The 25,913-nt window shown below is 43.7% G+C and overlaps 2 protein-coding genes across 3 annotated transcripts in view; both read left to right on the forward strand.

Annotated features, from left to right (window-relative positions):
- Nucleotides 1–11,237, forward strand: part of RBSN (rabenosyn, RAB effector) — a 24,783-nt gene extending 13,546 nt beyond the window's left edge. For both annotated transcript variants that reach the window (XM_006907166.3, XM_025043644.1), the window contains exons 9-12: nucleotides 4,273–4,359; nucleotides 5,186–5,288; nucleotides 6,511–6,615; nucleotides 7,304–11,237. In XM_006907166.3, coding sequence (XP_006907228.1) covers nucleotides 4,273–4,359; nucleotides 5,186–5,288; nucleotides 6,511–6,615; nucleotides 7,304–8,449 — 1,441 coding nt within the window. In that variant the 3' untranslated portion in view covers nucleotides 8,450–11,237. The remainder of the gene's footprint in view (nucleotides 1–4,272; nucleotides 4,360–5,185; nucleotides 5,289–6,510; nucleotides 6,616–7,303) is intronic.
- Nucleotides 11,238–14,941: 3,704 nt separating this feature from the next.
- Nucleotides 14,942–24,870, forward strand: MRPS25 (mitochondrial ribosomal protein S25). The gene is made up of 4 exons (XM_006907167.3): nucleotides 14,942–15,198; nucleotides 18,670–18,776; nucleotides 23,588–23,675; nucleotides 24,579–24,870. The coding sequence occupies exons 1-4, from the start codon at nucleotides 15,065–15,067 to the stop codon at nucleotides 24,769–24,771; spliced, it is 522 nt and encodes a 173-aa protein (XP_006907229.1). The 5' UTR covers nucleotides 14,942–15,064; the 3' UTR covers nucleotides 24,772–24,870.
- The last annotated feature ends 1,043 nt before the right edge of the window (nucleotides 24,871–25,913 follow it).

The raw sequence follows: 25,913 nt of genomic DNA on the forward strand, positions 1-25,913 counted from the left end.
ATAGCTGTTTGACATTTTTATTTTCTTCAGTTACACCAATCAGATGGATATTTGCACCCTTATTAGTCTCCCATATGCTCCATAAGTAGTTTTTATAGTCTTGGCTTCTTATCTTGCCATTCTGATTGTGTGTCTTTGGCTTTCCCGTCCTCTAGATAGAGCATTTGATCCTTTTCTTTATTCACTTTGTTTATTCCATTTAATATACTTCTCATCTCAGATTATGTGCTCTTCATTTCAGACTGGTTCCCTTTTATAATTGCCATTTCCATTTTTATGTTTTTATCTCTTTGTTGAAGTTCTCTACACTTCCCAAAAGTTCATTGATCATCTTTATAGCCAGTGTTTTGAACTCTACATCTGTTATATTACTTGACTCCATTATATCTAGATCTCTGTTCTGTTCTCTTATATGGCTTTTGCTTCTTTGTCTTCCCATTTTGGCTGTCTCTCCGTGTCTGTTTCTACATACTAAGCAAAGCTCCTAAGTCTCCTGGTCTTATTAGAATGGATTTGTGAAGTAGGTGTCCAGTGGCACAGTCCTGAGCTGCAGGCCAAATTTAGCCCATGCCTCTGCCCCTCCAGGGCCACCTGCTAAGATTCAGCAAGCAATCCACAGGTGCTGTGCTTATAGTTGCCTCAAAAGGCCATGCCAGAAACCGAGGCCAGCTGCCTCCAGTGTGAGTCAAGGCACTGCTCAGCAAGGAGCACCCGACTCACTGAGGATATACCTGGACGTGGCTTGGGTGGGGCTCTGAGTTGGGGGACGTGGAGTTTCAGGGAATTCTCTAGGCGGAGTGACCTCTGTTATCCAGTTTGATGACGTCAGGGTTATGGTGGCATTATGTCCAGCGCACTGGTATAGGGGAGGGCTCAACAGGAAAGAGTTGATAACACCACCACTTCTGTACAGAGCAAGTCTCGCCTCATTCCGACAATGTCTCCCTGTAAGTCCCTGGTGTCCCCTGTGCCCAGTCCAATCAGCACTGGTGGTCAGAGTAAGCAGGTCTGTCACTGGGGAAATCTGCTTGTGGATGTGGCCCCTTTAAGAGGCATCTGCCTCTGCCATAGCCTCTGTCTCACTCAGCTACTCAAGACCAGGCAGCCTGAGTCCTCACCCCATCCTACCTTCTGCCGTTGCAGGGTGTTTTCTTGGATTTCTCCCTAGCTGTATGGCTTGTTCATCCCAGGCGATTTTCCCTTGCTGCTGCTCCTTGTTTCCATCACAACTTTGATTTGGGCGCCAGAGGTATGAACAGAGCCTCTATCATCAACGCCATTTTTTTTTCTCATGTCTTTATTATTTGTGTGGCGCACATTACTGTCCTATGTAGCCATCCATTTAGGTGACCCCAGCTATTCTGCTTGAGCAGGTTTGGGAAGGGCTTTGGACAATAGGCACCACTGCTGAGTGCAGCATCTGGAGGTGAGCAAGGGCAGTATGCTTTCTCTTCTTGCCTGGGTAGATGCCACTTAGGGCAGGCATTTTCTTTAGAGCAGGGGTTGGCAAACTTCAGCCCATGGGCCAAATCTAGCCTGCCATTGTTTCTTTCTTTTAAATCAAGATATAATTCACACACCATAAAATTCACCCTTTTCAAATGTATAGTACAGTTCAGTAGTTTTTAGTATATTTACAAATGTGTACAACTATCACCACTGTCTCAATTTTAAAACATTTTCATCATCCTAGTAATAAACTCCAGACACTTTAGCAGTCAGCTCATTCCCCCTCTCTCGTTATGGAAAAAATTTGCTGACTTTCTTAAGAGCATTGCTCCTTCTGAAGGTTAGTGATATGAGCTAGAATTTGAGGTGCTACTACTAAAATCAAATCCCAGCAGTTTTTTTCCCAACCTGCAGAAAAAAAATTAATTATGGTGTACAGTGTTCTCAATTTAAGAATTGTCTGCTTTTGTTTTAAGCCTGTATTACCCACCTGCCACCTTTGTAGTTGATGCATGTAAAATTAGATGTATCTTGTTTAGCACAAACCTATATTTTTATTGAACATTTATAGTGACAATATTATATAGCAGTTTCAAAAAACAAAAGTGTAAGCTTGGCTTTTCCTTCATGGTGTCAGTGATCATGTTCTAAGCCCATTGTGGGTCTCATATGCAAAGAAAATTAACTTTTTTGTTTGTGTAGTCCTTAAGGAGTTTCCTCACTCTTGAGTCTGTAAATCTCTGACTTTCAAAACATGAAAGACTAAACCCAGTTGGTTTATGGCAAAAACACCCCTTCCCCTGAGTGGAAAGGAAACAAACTCTATTTCTTGAGCCCTCACAGCCATCATTGTCCTAGGGCCCCTTCTTCCTTATATATGCACCTCCTGCACCCCACTCTTCCTCTTTCCATTCCTGGTTCTGAAGAACTGCAGAGAAAGAACCCATTTTCTTCTCTACCTGTAATTCACTGAGCAAGAGTTTCAGTCAGTAGAACATACTGCCCTTTCTGTGAATAGGTTGGAAGAAGTACCCCAGGTGATTCTGATATATATCTTCCTGAAATAGAAAGTCCTTGGCTTAGAGGATCTGTCTCGTACTCCATTTCTCCCTGAAGCTTACTGGAATCAGTACCCCTCCTCCTATCCCTACCCATTGGTTTGACATTAGAGCAGAACTGTCTTCTACCTGCCAGCAAGGAGAGCTGTGTTCCTGGTAATCTGAGCTAGTACTCAGTATTTTCCTCATGCATTTGTTACCAAGGGGCTCCTTTCCCTGAGTCTTGCTCCTTTTTTGCTTTGTGCCCTGCCCACCACCACCTCCCCCCTGCCCCCCCGCCACACATACAATTGTGAGTTGATGGGCCTCCCTAGCCAGTTGGGAAACTAGCATTGCTGAGCACATTTCCAAATGTCTGACTTCTCCTTCCCCTTAGAAAGGAAGGTTCTAAAGGGCTTTAAGTGCATTTAATTGTCTCACTCTTTCATTCAATGGATATTTATTGAGCACTGGTTACATGCCAAGCTCTTGTCTAGGTGCTGGGGCAATAGCAATGAACAGTAAAGACAGTGTCCATTATTGTGAAGCTTCATTTTCATGGGAGCACAGGTCATATCCAAGTGAACAAATAATGAACAGAATAACTTCAGATGTGATAGTTGCTCCGAGGGAAATACAGTTGAATTGGTTGGCGTGACTGACACCAGGGGAAGTGATTTGGGCCAACCATGTTCTTTTCCACATAACTTGGAGATCTTAAAACAGCACAAACAAGTCTTCTCAATTCTAGTCCGATGTTCTTTTTGTAAACTATGCAGTGAGAGATAATGAAACAACTTCACTGAATCCTCAAATTATAGCACACACCAATATTTTTCCAGCTCTGACTGTTTTATAGATGGTAAAATAGGTAAATGCAGCAGTCCTTTCTGCCTATTTAACTTAAATTGCTGCCACCTCAGAGTGGGAGTTGAATGGCCATTGCTGAGGCTGGATTAATAGCTGCAATATCTTCTGAACTGTTTCTCAGTAAACACTGATGAAGCTTGCCCCATGTGCTAGTTACCGAGGATATAAAAATAAAAAGCCACAATCACTGCACTTGGAATTCAACAGTCTGGTGGAGGTGACAGACTTGTAAATGAACAATTCTAAGGTCACACAATAACTACTATTATTTCTCGGAGACTGGAGTTAAGCCACCTCTGGCCTTCCCTGATGCCCCCTGTTCCACTGTGGACAGAGTTCCTCCCTCTCCTCCCTTCTCGATTGGAGTCAAAGTGTTTTTCTCATGTAGGGAGCAGTTGTTCATGAGACCCATGAGCATGGGGCAGTTGATACAATGCCATGCTGGATATCGCCCCTGGGGCTCCCTTTGTCAGCTTTCCTGTTGTTTTTGTTGTCCCTGGGTAGTAGACTTTGAGTGAGAAAAGCCAAGTGCTTTCTGCTCTGATGTAGTTTAACCAACTCATTTAGTAAACTACTTCATAAATCTTATTAGATGTAGTGAAATTGTTCAGAGAAAGTAAGCCTAAGCAGACTAAGTTGCATTTATTTTGGCCATGAGCTTAAGAGCTAGGCCTCGGAGGCCTAGGCACGAGTCTATTCTTATGGTGTTTGCAAACTGAAAAGTGGCTTCTATTTGATTAGCACTTACATTTGAAAAGGAATGAGCACTACATTATATACAAGAGTGAAATGCCACTTGGAGAGAATTAACTGTGTTTCTCTTTGTGAGACCTTAAACCTTTAGAGTCCTTTTACACTATACTCTCCAGTTAGTGTGATGAAACTCAGATCAAACATCTCTATGATTCTTCCTTAGTGCTGGAGAGACAACCTACAGCCTGGAACATGCCAATGACCTTCGAATAGAAGTGCAGAAAGTGTACGAGCTAATAGATGCTTTAAGGTAAGGTGTATTAGATGATGTCCTACCTGCTGCCTTGAGTGGTGGAGGTGCTGTTTTAATGCGTCGTTGAGTGGCAAACAAACCTGAACTTACTGAAAGTCCCAGTGACAGTGGTATGTCTGAGGAGGAAGCCGAGTAATTTTTGGTTAAATATTTCTAATGTTCATTATTATTAAAGGAATAGGAGCTTATTGACACCAGTTGTGTGCCAGGAAATAATCACTGGAGCTGTAGCTCGTTTATCCTACCAAAGTTACTGTATGAGGTAGGGATTAATATCCCCATTTTATAGGTGAGAAAATGCACCACAGCCAGCTGGGTGTTGGCGTTAAATTAGCCTTTTGCAGTGTTGGAAGTACAGTGACTCAAAGAACCGAGATGAGAAATCCTTGTCCATCCGTACATGCAGGACTGGCTATGTAATTTGTGGGGCCTGGTGCAAAATGAAAATGCAAGTCTCTTGTTCAAAATTATTAAGAATTTTAAGACAATGACAGCAGAATCTTAAACCAAGTTCAGGGCTCTTCTCAGCACCAGACTCTGTTGTGCTACCATAGGTCACTCACCCAAGAAGCTGGCCCTACACATGTGGCCAAATATTTGTCATGATGGCCAAATATTTGTCATGAAGTCTGTGCTGTGTTAGGGGCTTTGGGTACAGCCAAAAAGTGAGAAACGGGCTTTACCTTCAAGGATACTTCAGTGGAGTCTAACCCATCTGCTCCACAAACCTTCCCAGCATGCAAGCCTGGCAACTCAGAGACATCTCACCCTTGTTTCTGAGGCTGGCAGAGCTTGTTACATTGATGTATTTGTTTCAATTCAGTAAGAAGATCTTAACCCTGGGCTTGAACCAGGATCCTCCACCACATCTAAACACTTTGCGGCTGCAGAGGATGATCAGATACTCAGCTACACTTTTTGTGCAGGTAAAGCCATCCTGGGGTGGCAGAAATGTGTCACTTGCCTCCCCTGCTCTTCTACCACTCAGGAGGCAGACCAAGCCACTGGCTTTTTTTTTTTTATTTGTACATTGTAAGATTATAAATGTATTATGCCACATTTAGAGAAAAATCTAGATTTCAAAGGAAAGTAGAAACTACTTTTAATCTTATGTCCCCAATAGTATCATGCATCATTCTGGTATGTTTTATTTCCATTAACATTTGTTATATAAAGTAGTTATAATTGGTATATATTTGCAAATTTATGTTTTTACTTTTTATCACTGAATTTTATATCCTAAGTACTTTTTTGCATAGTCTTCAAATAGCTCTCATTTGAATGGCTACGAAATACTGCTTTGAATTATATACCATCCTTTATTTAACCATTTTCTTTTCATTGGGCATTTGATAGATTCTCATTTTTTTGCTATTATGGGTATTGCCTGATGGACATACATGTCCATAGCATTTCTTCCTTGGTATAACTCCTAAGGAACTCTTCGTGGGCCATTGATTGGGAAAAAACAGCTGATTGTTCAAGGACAGACTAAACCTAGGTGGCTGATCTGAGTTGTTGCTACCTCAGAAAGCCCCTTGTAGGAGTCACAGTTAACCACCTTTGGGGCTCCATGACAGAGGGATCTAATAATCCTATTGGGTTAGTTTTTCACCACTGTATCGCAGAGAATTAGGCCCTTTTTCCATTTGATTAGGGACTATATTCCACAGGCATTTGGTGAAGGCCTACTGCGTAGCAGGCAATGTCCTAGTTAGTTGGTGGGTATCCTGCCAAGAGTAAAAAGATAAACATTCCTGTTCTCATGAAGCTTATATTCTACAGAGGGATATAGACAACTAAAATATATAGCCTACGTTGGAAAGTGCTGTGGACAAACATAAAGCAGGGAAAAGGTATTAGGGGGCTTGGATGGAGGCTTATAAATGTAGATGGGGAGGGCAAGGGAAAGGCCTCACTAGGATGTGAGTAACTGGGATACCTGGTGTGTATCATTTCATAAGGAAAAGGCAGGCCCATTTGAAAGTGTGGTCCGATTTAAGGGTTAGGTCCTTTCCTGCTGTTGCTAATTAATGTGACTGTCCGAAGATGGAGTGCCTTAGCTTAAGAGGACTTCCACCACAGCACTTAAGGCTCTTTTTTTTCCTAAAAAGGTTTAAGTGTAAAATTGTCTGTGACTCCGTACAGGAAAAGTTGCTTGGTTTGATGTCACTGCCAACCAAAGAACAGTTTGAGGAACTAAAAAAGAAAAGGAAGCAGGAGATAGAGAGGAAGAGGAAACTGGAAAGACAGGTAAGTGAAGCACAGGGATGCTGGTGTCTGGCTTCTTCCCTGTTTCTCTCTTGAGCACAGAGGCCTCCTCCGGCTCCCAAGAGTTCCTGTGAGGTTGTAGTAAATCAGAACCTTTTGCTCTCTCTAGTTTCCATTTTTCTTCTGTTCTGTTCTGGCTTCACTGTCATCATAGACATCAAAATTGTCAGTCTCTGCAAGTCCTATTTTTCTTTCAGAGGTTCTACTCTTTTTCTCCTGTCCAGAATACCATAGAGCGTGGCAGTTCTCTCTCTAGTACGGGTTGCAGAGGATCTAGACACCGGGGAGTTCTTTGTAGAACACTTTGGAATACTCAATGTTAAACAGAAAGTAATACGTGTATTTAATACTGTGTGAGATTCTAGAGTACCTGAGTGGTAATAGGCCTCAAAGGGTTACGACAAGTATACGATGAATCTAAGATTAAGAAAATTTTACCCCTTAACTTACTGTTATTCATTAATTTATTTTTGAAAATCAGGGTTTGCCCCTCTTCTACCCCTGAAACAAAAGCATGGCTTGATTTTAGCAGTTGGCTCTCTTAATCCTTAGATGGGCAGTTGGAGTCTCCTGGGCACAGGGATAGTGGGAATGCAGAGGGTAGCTGACAGTGTGGCTGCTGTTGGCCTAGTGACTTTGGTTTTTTTCTTTGGCTTTGGTGTCTCCCCAGGCTGCCCTGGAATCTCAGCGAAGGCTTGAGGAAAGGCAGAGTGACCTGCTATCTCGTGCCAACGGGGAGGTGGCATCTCTTCGCAGGGGCCCTGCCCCCTTGAGAAAGGCTGAGGGCTGGCTCCCACTGTCAGGAGGTCAAGGACAGAGTGAAGATTCGGACCCCCTCCTTCAGCAGATCCACAACATCACATCATTTATCAGGCAGGCCAAGGCCGCAGGCCGGACAGATGAAGTGCGCACACTGCAGGAGAACCTCCAGCAGTTGCAGGATGAGTATGACCAGCAGCAGACAGAGAAGGCCATTGAGCTGTCCCGGAAGCAGGCTGAGGAGGAGGACCTGCAACGGGAACAGCTGCAGATGCTGCGTGAACGGGAATGGGAACGAGAAAAGGAACAGTTCCAGGCTGCATCCCTGCACACACGGACTCAGTCTCTGGACTTCCGAGAAATCAGGCCTTTTCAGCTGGAGCCCAGCAGAGAGCCTCACACCCACCTTACTCATGCGTTGGATCTGGGCTCTTCCTTGGTTCAGAGCAGTGCAGCTGCCAAGACCCCTTCACCCAGCTCAGCTCTCGAGCCCATTAGAGTGTGGTCTGGGCCCCCAGCTCTTGGCCAGGAATTCTTTCCCCAGAGCACCATGTCACAGCAAGATGAGGTCCCCTCCTTAAATCCCTTTGATGAGGAAAACTCTTCCAGCCCCACAGCAAAGGGCTCTACCAGCCCTCCTGCTGCAGAGCCTTCCTTTGGCTCTTCATCCCGCATCCTCAAAGATTATAATCCTTTTGAGGAAGAGGAAGAAGAGGAGACAGTGGAAGGAAATCCCTTTACTAACTCAGACAGCCCAGCACCCAACCCCTTCGATGAGGAAGATGAGCATCCCCACCAGAGGCCCTCAAGCCCTCCTCTTCCTGGCAACCCCTTCGAGGAAGCCACCTGTACCAACCCCTTTGAGATGGACAGTGACAGTGGGCCTGAGGGCGAGGAGCCCATAGAGGAGGAGCTCCTCCTCCAGCAGATTGATAACATCAAGGCATACATCTTTGATGCCAAGCAGTGCGGCCGCCTGGATGAGGTGGAGGTGCTGACGGAGAACCTGAGAGAGCTGAAGCGCACCCTGGCCAAACAGAAGGGGGCCACTGACTGACCAATGGGTGGGCAGGGCTTCTTTGGGTCCAGGGGCCTGGCAGAAGCCAGTGGAGCAGGAGAGAGAGTTGGTGGGATTGATGGGAAGAAGGAAGGGGTAGAATTAAGATGCACACAGATTAAGGGAGGAAGTCTGTTTAGTGCTGTGCATTTAAAGGTTTTTCCACTACAGTTGAATAATAACATGGGAACTAGAACAGGAAGGATCAGCATTCATTTGCCGTTTTATTTTTTCCTGGTTTTTTTTTTTTTCTTTTTCACTTGGGGTTTCCCTTTAGAAGGGACTTTAAATTTTTACTACTGCAGTATACCTAAATGCAGTTCTGTTGGTCCATTTGTTCCTGCCTAGTCTTTGGTTATTATGCAGTATTATAGGGCAGCCTTATATAGGGCCCTTTAGCCAAGATGGACAAGATGGGTTCCTTTAAACCTTACAATGCCCTGGCAAAAGTCTTTCACTGTTAGGCTGTGGGTTTCTTTCACCCAGGGCTTCCTCTGCCCTCTGGGTACATCCTGCTTGTACAATGGAAGGGGGAGGTATTGCTAGGAAGGCACTAGTTTAGACCCAGGGGAGCCCCGCGGGTGATAGGGATGAGGTTTCACTAGGGTCTGTTTCCTTCTCTGTTTTAAGTTCTCATCTCTTTTAGGAAGTTAAACACTCACTGCTGGGATATCACCGTCCGTCTCATCGTGAGCTTTTTAGAAAATAGGAGTGGTTAACTTTGTGGTCCATAGAGCTAGTATTATTTGGGAGAAGAGTCTGCACCCAAATGTTGCTCTGTTGGAACTGAATGACTGCTGGGACAATTGTCTGTCCTTGGAGACATCTCCTCTAGATTTTTGGCAAAATTACTCGAACTTGGGATTTTTCAGAGGACCCAGTCTATAATGTAGGAATTGGCGATCAGGAAGCTTTTGTGGAACTTTGTCAGGAGAGTGGAAGCTTCCCTAAGTCAGAAGATAAAACAAAATAATTTTCAAGGCTAATTGATCAGCCTTCTTCCCTTTTGGTTCATCTTGTCCTGACTTGGGGCACCAGTGAGATATTTTTTTCTTAGTGTTTAGTATTAAGAAACTGAAATGTTTGAAGAGGCACAACCCAGGACCATTCTGGTAGCACTGTTGTACTTGAACTCTTCTCCAGTTGAGGACAAAAAGGGAAATTGTTAATTTAGCTCTGGTGCTTTGGTTTACAGGAACATAACCCTTAACTGGCATCTGACATCATGATACCTAAGTGCTCAGCTCTGGGTAGAGTTCCTGCAATTATGCTTCTTAATTAATGAACAGTAACTGACCACTAGTCACTTTATACCCCTTAGCTAAACTAACTCTGTGTCATACTGTCACTGGTTACTGGTGTGAGTGCTAAAATTCATTTTGTTACATTCTGGGAAGACTCCTGTTGATCTTGGGAATGTTTGAAAAACATCGTGGTGTAAAAATAACCTGTATTTGTGTTGACACTATTATCATTAATTTAGCACCCACTGGATCTTTAGACTGAATGAAAAGGTCCTGTATAGGGGTGTGGGAATGTGGGGAGTCAGTGGAGGGTGTGTGTGGAAGCTCCCTCGCATTTGGGTTTTGTTCACAAAGGAATGTGAGTGGTCACTAACGTTAGCCAGTTGCCAACCTTGCTGATCACCATGATGGTTTTGGGAGGTTGGCAATCAGGCATCTAAAATGTTGCCTGGTACAGGTATCTTTTCTTCCTCGAAGTTTGTGCCCTTCATGCTGTTAATTCTGGAATTTTTCATGGATGGCTGCATGCTCCTCCCTGCTCAGTCTGTCATTTCTCTCTGACTGAAGAGGAGGAAGGTCTCTGCACCAAAAAGCAGGTAGTTCAAGAAGCTAAATGCTGCTTCTCATAACTAACTTTTCTCATGAAAATATCTCTTTTAATTAGCTGGTGGTTTCAAATAAGACTAGTTCACTGAACATATCCTTTCCCTGAAATCAACCACAGGTAGCAGTCTGTAAGTAACTAAGCATCGAGAACCACACATAAAAGAAACATTTTTAAAACTAAAAAAAAAAAAAAAATCACTGAATATCCCCTAAACCAAACTAAAACCTTCTGATGTGAATTCTTTCATGGCCGTACTCTTCCATGAATTCTTCCATTTAATTCTTTATGGCTATATTCTCCTATAATCATATACATGATAGGATTTAGAATTCTCTATTTCTCAGCAGTACTATTTCCCAGAATTCACACAGACCCAAAGTTGAATTTACAGAGATTAATTAACATCATGGAAAAGATGGCCTGTGAATTGCAGCCATAATTTTAAGTTCTTACCTCATGTGAATATTTCATCCTTCTTGCAGTCCTTCAAGGCAACTGGTATTCTCTCTTAGGAAAATGAGCACGTTCTTGATATGGCGTTGGCAGGTCTGCCTAGATAAAGATCACACATGGAAGAGACTTTGGGGATTCAGGCATCAAATGAAGTTGGCTTTTCTCTTGTTTGGATTTTTCCCTGTCTAATACACTAAGGACACTTACTGATTGTACTTGCAGCTCAATGTGTCTTTGCTGTTCAGATACTAAAATGTACCTGAGTCTTCATGAGCTATGTGATGATAGGCTAGACATTGGCATAGTGAGGTGATGGGACTTAAAGTGAGAAGCTGGTCTCTTTACCGGGTCACAGACTGTGGTAGCAGATTGTGCTGGTCATACGACAATGATGGACAATTTGAGAGTCATCGATTTGCATGCACTACTCTGGGGCCTTGTACCTTTTTAAAAAAAAATAAAATAAAATAGCAGATGTAAGTGATTGGAGGGGTGTGTGTATGTGCACATGCATGTTGCGAGAGTCACCAGATAACATCCCTTCCCCCCTTGCTTAATGACCTTCGTATTGAGTGTCAGAAGATAGCCCTAGCTTCTATGTTACCTGTCTAGCTAAGGCCTTCAGACAGAATCAAGATCACTGAGCTCTTACTGGGATAAATATGGGTTCCACTTCTGCCCATATCCCCAGTTACTCCTGCAGTGGTGACTAAATGAACCATTTTACGCAAGTATAGTGTAAAATCATTTACGTCCTATTATCCCCATTTCACATCGGAAGAAACAGGCTCAGTGAGTTTGAGGACCCTTATAGCTGCCATTGTGCCAGGCACTGCTACATTTTCCGTTTCCTCATTTAGTTCTACCAGCAGGCCTGTGAGGTAGTTATTTAGGCATTCATCTGACAGATGAAGAAACAGGTTGAAAGAGGTTAGCCTGGCTGGGGTCACACAGCCGGTCAGGGGAGGAATGAAGATTTAAAGCCTGGTCAGCCTGATCCACTATGCCCTAAGCAACAAGTAGGGTTCAGTCTGGGTCAGGCACAGTGGAAGTGTGCAAGCATTGTGTTTGGCCCAAAAGTGGCAGAAATGGGCAGTGGGAACAGAGGTTGGGAGCTGCTGAGTGGGTTTCTGATATTGACCACTTGAGCCTTGAAACAGACCTCACCAGGACCTATGTAGATTACTAAACTAGGAGAAGATATTATTTAGTGCTCACTGTGGGCCAGCCAGAATGCTAAGTATTACACGTGGATTACCTCATTTAATCTTCCCAACGATCCCAGTTTACAGATGAAAAAATGACTGTGGTGAGATTAAGCACAGAGTTACAGCTGAAATCTTACCTGGAGCAGAAGCCACTGGAACCAAGCTGGTAGGAACACTTGGTGAGTTGCTGGAGACTGAATGCAGACTAGCAGAGACTGAGAAACTCGTGGGGGCCCACGGCCTAAGGGAGATCCCACATTTTCGTGGGTTTTGCCTCCAGGAACTCCAGGTTTTCACAGATAAGAGCTGAGAACTGTTGGTGGCTCTGGCAGGGGGAGGGGAAGAGTCATCTTTGTAAAATAAGCTCAGAGCATTCCACAAGGGGAAAACTACCTGAGTCTAATCCTATCTGGGGGAAAGGCATTTCCTCCACTCCATCCCTCTCTAGCCTTCCTGTCTTAAGTAAGGGAAAGGCAAAAGAAAACTTGTTTTTCCATAAACTCCACTACTCACACTTCTGACAGTATGGGCTTTTCTCCTACACCGACCAGTTCTTTTACACCAGTTAGGTGTCCTACAATTTAATTCAATGCTGACTACCTGGATTGGTCAGGTGCCACACATTAAAGGCTCAGTCCCACAAGACTGCCCCCACATCAGATTCCATTTGCAAAGTGTAGGCTTCTGGTACTTCTGACTTGCCGGCTTATAAATCAGGGGTTCCCGGAACACCCTTCTTGGGTTCGGTAATCTGCTATAACAGCCCAGAGAACTCAGGAAGACAGTCTACTTCCTAGATTATTAGTTTACTATAAAATAATTCAATTTAAGGAACAGCCAGATGGGAGAGAGGTGTAGGACAAGGTATTGGGGGAAGGGGTGCAGAGCTTCCATGTCCTCGTTCGGCACACCACTCTCCCAGCGTCTTGATGTGTTCACCAAGCTGTTGGTTCTCCCAAGCTCTTCGGTTAGGGATTTTGTTTTTGTTTTTGTTTTTTAATGGAGGCTTAATTACATGGGCATGATTGACTAAATCATTGGCCATTAGTGATTAACAACCTCCAGTCCCTCTTCCTTTCCCAGAGGTCTGAAGTTGGGGGCATGGGGCTGAAAGTTCCAACCCTCTAATCCTGTGGTTCTGGCAACCAGCCCATTCTGAGGGGCTTTCCAAGTCACTTCATTTGCCAAAATTGGTGTGGTTGACCAGAGACATGAATAACAAAAGATGCTCCTTTCACTTTTATCTCTCCAGAGTTATTTTAGGAATGGGGACCAAACCCAGAGATTATGACAAAAGATGTTCCTATTTTATTAAGGAAATTACAAGGCCCTTAGGAGATTTGGCCCAGAACCAGGAACAAAGACCGAATATATATTTATTATATTGCAATATCACAGAGATTAAGAAACACTTATGAAGGTCATAGCACAGGAACATAGGCCCACTAAAATACTGGAATTTTATCATAAGATTATAGACTGCTTCCTCTCCTCCACAGGGCTCCAGTAATAACAGTGGGTTACAGCTAAAAGAGTCACAAACTTTCTGAAGAGGAATATCTAAGGAAGCCCAAAGTCAGAAGGAGAGGTAAAAAAGACTAGAGGAACTTGAAGCCTCTGGCTCCCACAGCTACAGCAAATATTAAAGACAACTCAATTCCTAGTCAGATTAACATCAATCCATATACTAGAGTTCTTCAACCAAATGAGAAGCACGCTAAAAAAGGCAAGGCAAGAAGAAAAAACAACATGGTCTGATGAGACAAAGCAAGTATCAGAATTACATGTAGATATAGCACAGATGTTGGAGTTATCAGACAGGAAATTTAAGATAGCTCGTTAACATGTGTCTAATGGTAAAAGTAAATATCTAAGAACAGATGGTAATGTAAGATGAGATAAAGACACTAATAATGGTCAAAAGGAAATGTTAGAAAATAAAAAAAACCTAACGAAAGTCTCTCATGGGCTCATCAGTAAACTAGAGACAACCGAGAAAACAATCAATGAGCTTAAAGATAGGTCAACAGGAATTGCTCCACTGAAATGCAAAGAAAGGGGAAAAAGAATGAAAAAAAAAAGGAATATCCAAGAACTCTGGGACAATTTCACAAGATGTAAAATTGGAATACCAGAAAGGAAAAAGTGAAGAAAAAGATTTGAAGTAATAATAGCTAAGAACCAAATGAGTCACCAAACCAGATCCAGGAAGCTCAGAGAGCACCAGAGAGGATAAATACTAAAAATCCACACCTACATATATCTTAATCAAATTGCAAAACCAAAGACAAAGAGAAAAATCTTGAAAAAAGAAAAAATTATCTATAGATAAAGATAAGAATTACAGTTGACTGCTGGTCAGAAACCATGCAAGAAGACAGTGGAGTGAAAAATTTTAAGTGTTGAAAACCCACCAACCTCGAGTCCTATATCTGGCAAAATTATCCTTCAAAAATGAAGGAGAAATAAAAACGTACTCAAATCAGTAAGAGTAGTACTTCCGAAATGCATCTCATCCACGTTTTGCTTATGAAAAAAACAGATCAAGAGCTGTTAAGTGTCTAAACCTGGAAGGGGTACCCTCAAAGTTTCATTTTTCCTTTTATAAATCAGTTTTTTAGTCAATGTTAGAAATTGCACGGCTTGAACCCTTCATTTTGAAACGAGCAGTTGAGAGAGAACCGACTTATTCCAGGTTGAATAGAAAGTTACTAGCCGACTTGGTATCGAACTCAGCTCTCCTGATTTATTTCCTACTGTAATTTTGTCTGAATGATTGATCCTATTTAAAAATAATTTCGCTTATGGAGGAGAAAAACGAATATACGGGGGTGTGAAAAACCTAAACGTTTCAGGAGGAGGGTGCTCTAAAGCAAGGTGTACAAGCCCGTAAACCAAGCCCCACCGCAAAGCACCCGAGCCAGGACTACAAGTTCCAGGGTGCTCCGCCGCACGCGCGCTGCCTGCCGGGAGTCGTCTCCTGCGAGTCCGCGCGGGAAGTGGGTGCTTTGCGCCGAGGGGAAGCGGCGCGTGGTGTACCGGCGGCGGCTTCTGCTGCTCTGGTCTCTCCTCGCCTCATCTTCACCGCCTGGCCACCGCCGCCATGCGCATGAAGGGCCGCTTCCCGATACGCCGCACTCTTCAGTACCTGGGCCAAGGGGACGTGGTGTTCAAGAAATCGGTGAAGGTCATGACGGTGAATTACAATACGCATGGGGCGCTGGGCGAGGGCGCCAGGTCAGTCCGAGCCCTGTGAGGCCGCTACCGGTGATTATAACAACGTGCTAGTAACATGGAGACCTGGGGCTGCACCTAATCCTGGGGCTGGCCCACTGAGGTTGGTGCTATTGCCTTCATTTTACAGACGAGGAGACTGGGGAGCAGCTTGCTCCAGGTTCTATAGCAAGAAGAGGACAGTAGGGCCTCGCCGTGCAGGCTGAGGGGGCGGGGGAGCCGAGGACAAGGGCCCCCTCATCTTCCTTCCTACAGGAAGGAGGACAATGCCAATCCGTGGGGGCAGTAGTCTCCTTAATTACCAGCGACACACAGTCTCCCGGTGGGGAGGGGCGGCACGGGGTCTGGGTGGAGCCCAGCCCAGGGGCTACAGACCTGGTTCGAGTCTGGTGGATTTGGGAGAGTCGCTCCTCAGGGTCCCAAACGGGGATGATACTGCCCAAGGGCCGATGTGGGGATGCAATGAGAGAAGTGACAGCTGCTGGCATTTATTGAGTTCTCATATGTGCAGCACGGTTCTGAATGCTTCTTGTGGATTCTCTCATTGGTTTTTATAGAAACCCCATTGTTATCCCCACTCTGAGAGCGAGGAAATGCATAGAGAGGTTAGATAACTTGCTTGTCCAAGGTGCCACACGCAGCTGGCCAGTGAGTGGCGGCTCTGAAAGTGCTTTTTTGCAGAACTTCTCACCGTTATAATTAAGTGACTATGTCAACTGTGTAGCCGCCACAGGTTCCCACGCCCCACCCACCAACTAGACCGTAAACTCTACAGTGGTTTTCAGCTCGGAGTAGAGAGTCGTTGAATAGAAGCTTACAAGTGAATGGGTTGAATTGAACCTTGAGGCAACAGTACGTGCTTTGGGCTTTTCTGGCATTAATTATAAATTTATTGAGGGCCTGCTGAATGCTAGCTAGGTCCTGTGCTGTGTGCTGGGAATTTAACCGTGACTAAGAGAAGAGTCCTGTACGTCAGTAACTGGGATTGGAATGCATCAGAATGGGACATGAGAACGACTCCCTGTGAAGAGTAGTCATCCATGAGAGGGGACTTCACTGCACAGCTGTTGGATAGGCACAAGCTACCTCTTAGCGGTTTGCTTTCCATAGGTGAACCCAAGAACTTGTACCTGCTTGCTGGGATGAAGTCTTCCTGGAAGATTTAGTCTTAGGGGTGAATGGGCATCCAGAAACTCCATAATCCACTGTACGTCCACTCAGGTATCACAGGGCAGAGGCCAGGCAGGTACTGGAAAGGAGGAAGGCAGATTGGATGGGCCTGCGTGAACTGGAAAACATGCCCTGTCTCAAGGGGCCATTCGCTGCTTGGCTACATCTTAGCTGTGTGGGCTCCAAGAGAATTTCATATTTTTAATGTAAATCTCCGGTATTTAAATGGTCATCCAATCGGCCTACAAAGCCTACACACATATCCTCTAGGTAAATAGGATACCGCCATTCTGTGTTTCTTGTTTCTAGTGGTAGGGGCTCGCCTTTCCCACCTTTGCCCTTTTTGTGATTTTTATGCCCTTGAGTTGAGCCTGCCTGACCTGCTCTAGCCCCACAGGCCTTTGGTTGTTAATGTGCCCTCAGCATTTCAGTTGTCCCCTCCTCCATTCCAAGTGCCAGTGGCCAGTACTACAGCCCTAGGGTACCTATCGCCTTGGTGTCTGCTGGGTGTGTGTGGAGCTTCCTTATTCAGTGCCTGAGGGCTAAGTCCCTCCTCACCTGTGCTAGGTGTTCTTGCCTTTAAGATGTAATAAGAGATGTAACAGCTGCTAGTGTTTATTGAGTTCATCTGTGTCCAGCCCTGAGCTTCAGAATCTAGGTGAATTTGATAGTGACCACACTGTGGAAGAAGTCCAGATGCAAACTAATGACAGCCTGGGTTTTTTCACTTACTAGTTGTTGACCTAGGGTTGTTTAGGTAATTTTTCTCACCTCCTCAGTTGTAAAACCTTACCTTCCAGTATTGCGGTGAGGATTTGAGTATAAAGTGCCTAGTAAGATGTCTAACATATACAGCAGGTGCTCAATTAAAGGTTACCTATTGTTAACTTTCTTCTCATGCTTCACCAAGAACCATTTAAAAATCATGTTTAATTTTTGTCTTAGTAGTTTTATGTGTGAGAAATTCCTACATGCATATGCCCTGGTTTATTTGTCTGAAATTCTGGGAAGTTTGGATACTCTGCTTTGGGGTGGGAATTGAGCAGAGGCCTCCTAAGCCCAGGAGGATAAATTCAGTCTTTGCCCTGCCAACCCTGTGTGCCCTTCTGGTTGGCAAAGCTTATAGTAGCAGTCTGTTTCCACTTCTTCCCCTGGAGGCAACAACTTTCAACTCTAACCAATTGGAGTTTTACCTTCATCTAATTAAATACCATACTTAGCTACTTCTTACTTTCTTAGCTTTAGGCATTATCTGGAGCCTTGTCATCAAGGAAGATGAGGATTTTACCACCACATCCATTCCCCGCCCTCAACACATGCGTACTACCCCGACACCTCCCCACCCCCCATCTTCCCAATATAGTCATTTCGGAATTTTGGATAGAACAATATTCAGTGTTTAATATGATTTTGTGAACACTATACACAGTTGAGCCAGATAGAGTACTGATTATTTTTCCTTTTTGTTTTTTGCAAAGGTTTTTGTTTTCTCTGGGGTTAATAATTGTCATTGCTTTTGTTTCAACTGCAGATTCTGCCCCAGTTATGGAATTCTCCCCAAGTAAACGGTCACACAATCGGGCTTTCTGTCAATTTCATCTTGAAAATAGACCACAAGCTCCAATTTGAACTGCTTATCCTGTATCGCCATCATCTTGGCGTAGACATGGAAGCACAAAGCACTAACTTGCCCTGGGTCATACAGCTGGAAAGTGGTGAAGTTGGGCGACTGTGCTTCTGTCCCATGTGCCACTTGTACCTTCCCATTGTTGTCTGGTGTATGGGGCAGCGTGGCAGCAGGTAGCCTAAGGTATATTTAAGTTCAGATCACTTGAGCCTTTAATTAAGGGACTGTTTACAGAGTTGTGGGGAAAGATAGGGAAAAGAAATCACAGGTCTAGGCTTGTGGAGGTAGGAGGAGTTGGAACCTGGAGATGGAGAGGGCTGCCTGATGGAAGGAGTCAGGGGACTGGCCAGGGAAATAAATACCTTGACTCTGCTTCCTCCTTCCAGTCTTTTGCCAGGACTTCCTGTTGGCCATATGCAACACAATCTGGAGGGCAAGGAAGCCCATTTCCAAAGTCCACATAGGTTAGCCATTCAGGATGGAGAATGGGTGGAGAGGGATCCAGATATACGGTCCTATTGTAATTTATTTAATCAGTCATCTTTTGAGGGGCACTTACGTTTCTGTTCCTGAATCTGATGAAAGTTCTGAACCTTTTTCCTAGAAAAGTACACAGGTATGCAGAATTTTAGGTTAAAAACTATTGTTTCATGGGTTTAATTTCTTCTCTTTTGCAGGAAATTTGTGTTTTTCAACATACCTCAGATCCAGTACAAAAACCCTTGGGTGCAGATCATGATGTTTAAGAACATGACACCATCACCCTTCCTTCGATTCTATTTAGGTGAGTGTGGGGGCCTCTCTGCTGTGGTCCAGGACTGTTTTTTCTTCCATCTGTTCCTCCTACTATAGCAGTCAAGTGATCTGAGGTACAGACTGCTGTAAACTAATGTTGCTGCCATCACCTCGGCTTCCCATACCGTGGCACACAGTGGCCATTGAGATCTAGACTCTTCTTGTCTCCAGTTGCCCCCACATCTCTTACATGTCTTACACCACACAGGCTAATTTTTCCAAGTTCCCTCGCCATACCTTGCTTTGATGCCTTTACTCATGTCAGTTCCTCTTCAAAATTCTACTTCTATTTTCTTTGCTTATTATTATCTTTTTAAAATCCTTCAAGACTCAGCTTGGGCACCACTTCTCCCAGGAAACCTTCCCTATACCCTTAGATTGGCCTTTCCCCATCCCCAAAGCCCCTCTTAGTGCTGGCCACATTCTCTTGAAAAGTGTATGTCCGTGTGTGTCCTCTCTGGACCAAGTGAACATTTATTCAGTTAAATTGGGCTCAGTGCCCAGAAGTCAGAAGATCAGATGTTTTGGCTCAACTTTTGACCCTGAGTGAGTAACAGTCCCATTGCTTTATTTCTCAACTAAAGGCAAAACATCAACCTTACACAGTTGAGAATCAAATGATGTATACATTAGGAAATGTTTCAGTATCCAAAAAGATGATGTTCTTTCATTTTATTTCTGGCCAGAAATGGCCAGCTCATTCAGCAAATATATAACGAAAGTCTGCTAGGACTTAGATCCTGCTCTAGGTGCTTGGGGTGTCAGGGAGCCATACAAAGATCTCTGCCCTTGTAGAGATGATACCCTACCAGGAGGAGCCAGAACGAACAAGAAACTTCACAAGATAGTATATTAAAAGATAAGTGTTGTAAAAAATAAATAGAGCAAGATAAGGGGCGAGTGAAGAAAATGGTGATATGGCAATTTTGTATATGTATTTTGTGTTTGCATTTTAAAAAATTAACTCTTGAGGCATAATTTACCTATAATAAATGCACAGGACTAATGCGCATAGATCAGTGAGTTCTGACATTTATGTACCTGTGTCACCACTTTCCCAGTGAAGATGAAGAACATTTCTGTTACTCCAGAAAGTTCTCTAGTGCTACTTTCTGGTTAATTTCCACCAGAGGCAACCACTGCTATTTCTTTCACCATAGATTAATTTTGTTTCAGAACTTCATATAAATAGAATCTCACAGTATATATATATATTTTGTGGGTCTGGCTTTCACTCATGGTTTTGAGATTCATCCACATTATGTGTATAAGTAGCTTATTCATTTTTATTGCTAAGTAGTATTCCATCATGGGAATATATACCACAGTTTATCCGATCACCTGTTGATGAGCATCTCGGTTTTTGTTAAATGACAAGACAGTTAAAAGTATGAGATTTATTGGAGATAAAGGGGAGATGGTAGAGGAGTAGGCAGGGAACGTCTTCAGATGACAAAGCAGGTCTGACATCTCTGAGAGGAGGGGGAGAAGGAGAGCTGGACGGGAGGAGCCTCAGATGGTGGTGCAGCTCTTGGCAAGTCTGGGCCAGTCCAGTGGGAAGTTGTAGCTCTGCACTGGGCAGAAACGGGCAGATCCTAGACCTAGGCCAGGGAGAGCCTGGGCTCGGCTCTGGTGCTGCTCTGGTGGATCCCCAACACAACAGCTGGGCCCTTGACTTGCAGGAGGGCTTGCCTGAAGGGAGGTTTGATTGGAGGGGCCTCCCTGGCTGCAAAGGGTTGTTTCTAGTTTTTGGCTGCTAAGGTGCTTATCAGTACCTTCTTGGCACAAGTCATCTTCGTAGACATGGGTGCTCAGTTCTCCTGGGCCTACACCTCAGGACGGGATTGCTGGGTCACAGAATAGATATGTAGTGTTCTCAGGAACTGCCGAACAGATTTCCAAAATGATTGTGCCATCTCACCCTCCAGGCAGCTGAGTGAGAGGGTCCTGGTAGATCCACATCCTACCCAAACTGGTGGTGGTAGTTGCATTACTTTCCTGTGGCTGCTGTAACAAATTACCACACACTTGGTGGTTTAAAACAACACAAATTTCTTACAGTTCTGTAGGTTAAAAGTCCAACATAGACTAAAATCAAGGTGTCAGCCGAGCCTTCCTTTCTGGAGGCTCAAGGGATAAATCTTCTTCCACGACTTCCTGCTCCTTAGAGGTCACCCACTTTCTTTGGCTTGTGGCCCTTTTCTCAGTCTTCAAGGCCAGCAATGTTGTATTTCTGGCCATTCTTCCGTAGTCACAGGTCCCAGAGAGCTTTTCCAATTTCAAGGACCGTGTGATTAAATCGGGCCTACCAGGTTATCTAGGACAGTCTCCCATCTCCAGGTCTTTAACCACATCTGGAAGAGTCTCTTTGGGCACTTAAGGTGATATACACGTTCTGGGGGATTAGCACAGGGACATCTTTAGGGGCCTTTATTGTCTTAATTTTTATCCCTTCCTGTGGGTGTATATATCTTATAGAAGTTGTAATTTGCATTTCTCATAACTTTTCATGTGCTTATTGGCTATTCATATATTTCTCTTGTAGAGTCTACTTGTATCTTTTGTCCGTTAAAAAACAATTGAGCTGTTTTGTTTTCTAACAAGTTCTTTTATATTCTGTACATATATCTGACAGGATGCAATGCCTGTCGGATATGTCTTGTGAATATTTTGTCTGTAGCTTTTCCTTAAAGGTCTTTTGAAGGGCAGAAGTTTTCGTTTTGATAAACTTCAGCTTATCAGTTGTTTTATGTTTAATTCTTTTTGTATCCTATCCAAGAAATCTGCCTACCCCTGGGTCGCAAAGATTTTTGCCGTTTCCTTTAGGTTTGTAGTTTTAGATTTTACATTTAGGTCTGTCCTCTAGTTTGAGTTATTTTCTTTATATTAAGTGAGGGTAGAGATTGAGATTGAGGTTCACTTTATTTTTTTCCCGACTCAGGATATTCAGTTATTATAGCACCATTTGTTGAAAAACTATCCTTATTGAATTTTGTTGGCATCTTTGTCAGAAATCAATCCATCATTAGAAAAACAAAATGCTTGTATATCCATATAGTCAGCCATGAAAAGGTGTGAAGTACTGACACATGCTACAACACAGTTGAACCTTGAAAATATTATGCTAAGTGAAAGAAGACAGACAAAAGGCCATGGAGTGTTTGATTCCATTTATATGTAATGTCCAGAACAGGCAAGTCCATAGAGACAGACAGTGACGACCAGGGTCTGGGTATGGGGCAGTGTGGGGAATAGGAAGTGACTGCTTAATTGGTAAAAGGTTTCTGTTTGGGGTGATGAGAAAGTTCTGGAACTAGATAATAGTGACAGTTGTACAACATGTGAATGTACCAAAACCCACTGAATTATACACTTTAAAATGGTAAAATTTATGTCCCGTAACTTACCACATACAAAAAAATCACCTGGCCATATATTTCTGAACTCTTCATCCTCTCTCACGGATCTGTCTGTTCTTATTCTAATACACTGTCTTGGTTTGTGTGGCTTTATAAGTGTTAAGATCAGGTAGCATAAATCCAACTTTTTTCCCCAAAGTTACTTTGGCTAGTCTAGGTTCTTTGCATTTCTAGAGACTTTAAAATTTGGTTGCCAGTTTCTAGAAAAAAGCTAGCTGGGATTTTGATCGGAATTACATTATAGATCATTTTGAGAAGAGACTTTTTAAAATATCGAATGCTTTATAACTGTTGTAAATGGTGTTTTAAAATATTTCATATTTCAGGTTTTTGGTTAGCATCACACAATTTTGTAGAAGTACAGTTAATTTTTGTAAATGGTTGTGTGTGTTGCAGTCCTGTTGTAAATTCACTTACATCTTGTAGTTTTTTTAAAAATTCCTTAGTATTTTCTACATACACAGTCATGCCATCTGTAAATAGTTTTACTTTTTCTTTTCCAATCATTTTTTCTTTTTTTGTCTTAATTTCACTGGCTAACTTGGCTGTACTATTTTGTTTTTACCAGTAATGTAGGAAAGTTCCAGTTACTCTGTATCAGCACTTGGTATTGTCCATTTAAAAATTTTTAGCCAGTCTAATATCTCATTGTGGTTTTAATTTTCTCATTTTCCTAATGACTAAGATATTACATATCTTTTCATGTGATTATTAGCTTTTTGTTGTTAAATGTTTATTCAGATATTTGCTTATGTTTTAGTTGGATTGTCTCATTGAGTTGTGAGAGTTCTTTATATAATTGAGATACAAGTCCTTTATCAGATTTATGCATTGTGAATATTATCTCCCAGTCTATGGCTTACGATGCCTTTTGAAGCACAAAAGTTTTTAATTTTGAGTTATTTTTCTCTCTCTGGGTGTTTTTTATATCATATCTAAAAATCTTTGCTTAGGTAAAGTTATAAAGATTTTCTATTCAAAAACTTTTATAAAAGTTTTAGCTCTTTCAAAATGATGACTATTTTGGGTCCTTCGTATGAATTTTAGGTTCAACTTGTCAGTTTCTATACACATACCTGCTGGGATTTTGATAGGGGTTGCACTGAACCTATAAACCAGTCTGGGGAGGATTGTCATGTTAACGATATTGAATCTATCTGTAAACAGGGAATTTCTATTAAAATAGTACATGCCTGAAATTTGGCTGCTCACGTCTAAAGAAATATGGAAAAGAGTAGCATTACGTGTTATGAAAACAAATATATTTACTCTATTAGAATATTTCTCTGCTAAAAGCAAATCCCAAATCACCACATTTGAGGCTGAGGGGCATCTGCCAAGTTCTCAGGTTTTCTTCCCCATCTTTACTTCCTGTTTCCAGATTCTGGTGAGCAGGTCCTCGTGGATGTGGAGACCAAGAGCAATAAGGAGATCATGGAGCACATCAAAAAAATCCTGGGGAAGAACGAGTGAGTTGCTGGTGTTGACCTGGAGGGGAGCAAACGTCTTAGCCCAGAGAGTTTGAGAGAGAAGGAAGGGGTGTCAAGAAGGCAGGCTCTCCGACAGTGAGCTAGACACTCACCAGAGAGCATGGGCTGGACAGTTTGTTTCATCTGGCTTTGCTGCTCACTAGATGTGTGACCGTAAGTCACTGAGCCTTGAGCTGTAACTCCTGCTGTGAAGTGGGGATAAAGGTGTGTTCTTCCCTCCTGGGGTCAGTGGGAAGCTGAGATGGAGCTGAAAAGCTTTCCGTGTGTGGCCAGAAACATGTCCCTCCTTGGGAATCTCAGCTTGGAGCTAGTGGGTGCCCAGCCCCGGGGCCTGCTGTGAAAGGTCTCTTTTCTCTTCCTTTTTTTTTACCTTTGAACTTTATTATCATTATTATTATTATTATTTATGGTGACATTGGTTAACGAAATCCAGTAAGTTCAGGCGTACAATTTAACAGTAAGGCATATATATATATGTTCCACTGTGTCTTTTTTCTTTTCATAGAGGAAAGGAGGGAGGGAAGCCAAGGATGTCTGTCTGTGAGAAAGCACAAAGGCATTTCCAGGCCCCTTTAATCCTGATTGTCCGACGAGTCAGAGCTGGCCCCTTGGCTGTGAAGGCTGAGCATGCCTGGGATGAGTATGCTTCCCAAGTGATCCCCTCCCCTGGGGTCTCACCCAGTTCACATGCTGAAGCCTTCCTGCCGTCCATCCTCCCTCCCTGGGAAGCCTGTGGGGAGGGGACAGATAGGTTTTGGGAGTGAGGAGCAATTTAGGAGGCACAGGAAATCCAGGTCTCCCTGGCCGATGATGGGATTCACTCTGAGAAATCCTTTGCTTCCCAGAGGCTCAGAGCAATGTTGCTGTCTGTGCTTTTGGCAGGGAAACCCTCAAGAAAGAGGAGCAGGAGAAAGAACAGCTTTTTCACCCGGCTAACTTTGGACCCCGAAAGTACTGCCTGCGGGAGTGTATCTGTGAAGTGGAAGGGCAGGTGCCCTGTCCAGCTCTGGTGCCGTTACCCAAGGAGATGACAGGGAGGTACAAAGCAACTCTGAAAGCCAGTGCCCAGGACTAAGACCCAGGCCTGTGGGCTGGGGTTACCTTGATCACAGGGAAGCCTCCCGTTCTGTCCCAGAGACTTTGAAAATAAAATGCTCCTTAATTACTCCATCAACATGGTGTGTTATCCAGTCTGATTTGCACAAGGAAGAAGGCCTACGTGGGGACAGAGCTTTGGAATGAGGAAGGTGTACGGCCACAGGCTGACATTCCTGACTCTGTCCTCTGGCCTTTTCCTCCCTGTTCTCTACTGACTTCTGTTCCAGTCCCTACTCTTGAGAATTATAAGCTGCTGTGCCTGGAGCCATCTTGGGCTGGCAGTGTGAATGTCCACTCCATTCAGGCTCTTTGGGTATTTTTACAGAATCCCAGGGCAAGCCTTTGTGGAATGCTCACTTTTTAAAGCCAGCTGACCCTTTCCTTCTGAGGGGTCTGGCTGTGGGCGTGCCAGATGCAGGAGGCCCCTGTGGCTGCAGACAGACCAGCCTCCCTTAGGAATGCGCCCACTAATGAGTGAGCCAGTGCCAGCCCCTGTGGCCCCAGCCGTATGCCCCTTAGCAAGCAGGTTTACAGGCTATGAAGGAGGAAAGGAGAAGGCACTGCCTGCTCAGCACTTTTGGGCTCTGCCCTGGGAGGCTGGTGTTAAGAGGCTGCTGCTCAGCTTGCCCTCTTATTCAGTTCTCGCTTACTAAGGTTTGGAAGAGGGTGTGCGGTGTTACTGAGGGTCTGCCTAGTAGTTCTTTTCTCCTAAGATATTGATACTGCCACTTCAGTTGTGCTGGTTTTAGCCCTTAGGAGACACCAAAGCCCGCTAGGGTCACTTTAAAGTTTTATTTGGTCAAAAGTGAAGGACCAGCTGGCCTACAGACCAGGAGACCTTGCCCTTAGATTCGAGGTCTGAGTTCCTGGCCTTAGCTGAGGCCTAGCTATCTGTAAAATGAAAATAAAGGCACTCCCTGCCACATGAGGTAGTTAGCTATAGATGATGAAACTAGAATGTATTTATATGAATGCTGCAGATTATCTCAAATTGAGAGAAATTTGTCTCCTTTTACATTTGATGTCCAAGTTATGGTGTACTGTGATTCTGTACCAGACCTGTGTTCAGGGTGATAGCTTTGGGGGCACTGGGGGAGGAAGGTGGGTATGTGGGTCTGA

The sequence above is a fragment of the Pteropus alecto genome, unplaced genomic scaffold, assembly GCF_000325575.1.
Source record: "Pteropus alecto unplaced genomic scaffold, ASM32557v1 scaffold92, whole genome shotgun sequence".
NCBI classification, from domain to species: Eukaryota; Metazoa; Chordata; class Mammalia; order Chiroptera; family Pteropodidae; genus Pteropus; species Pteropus alecto.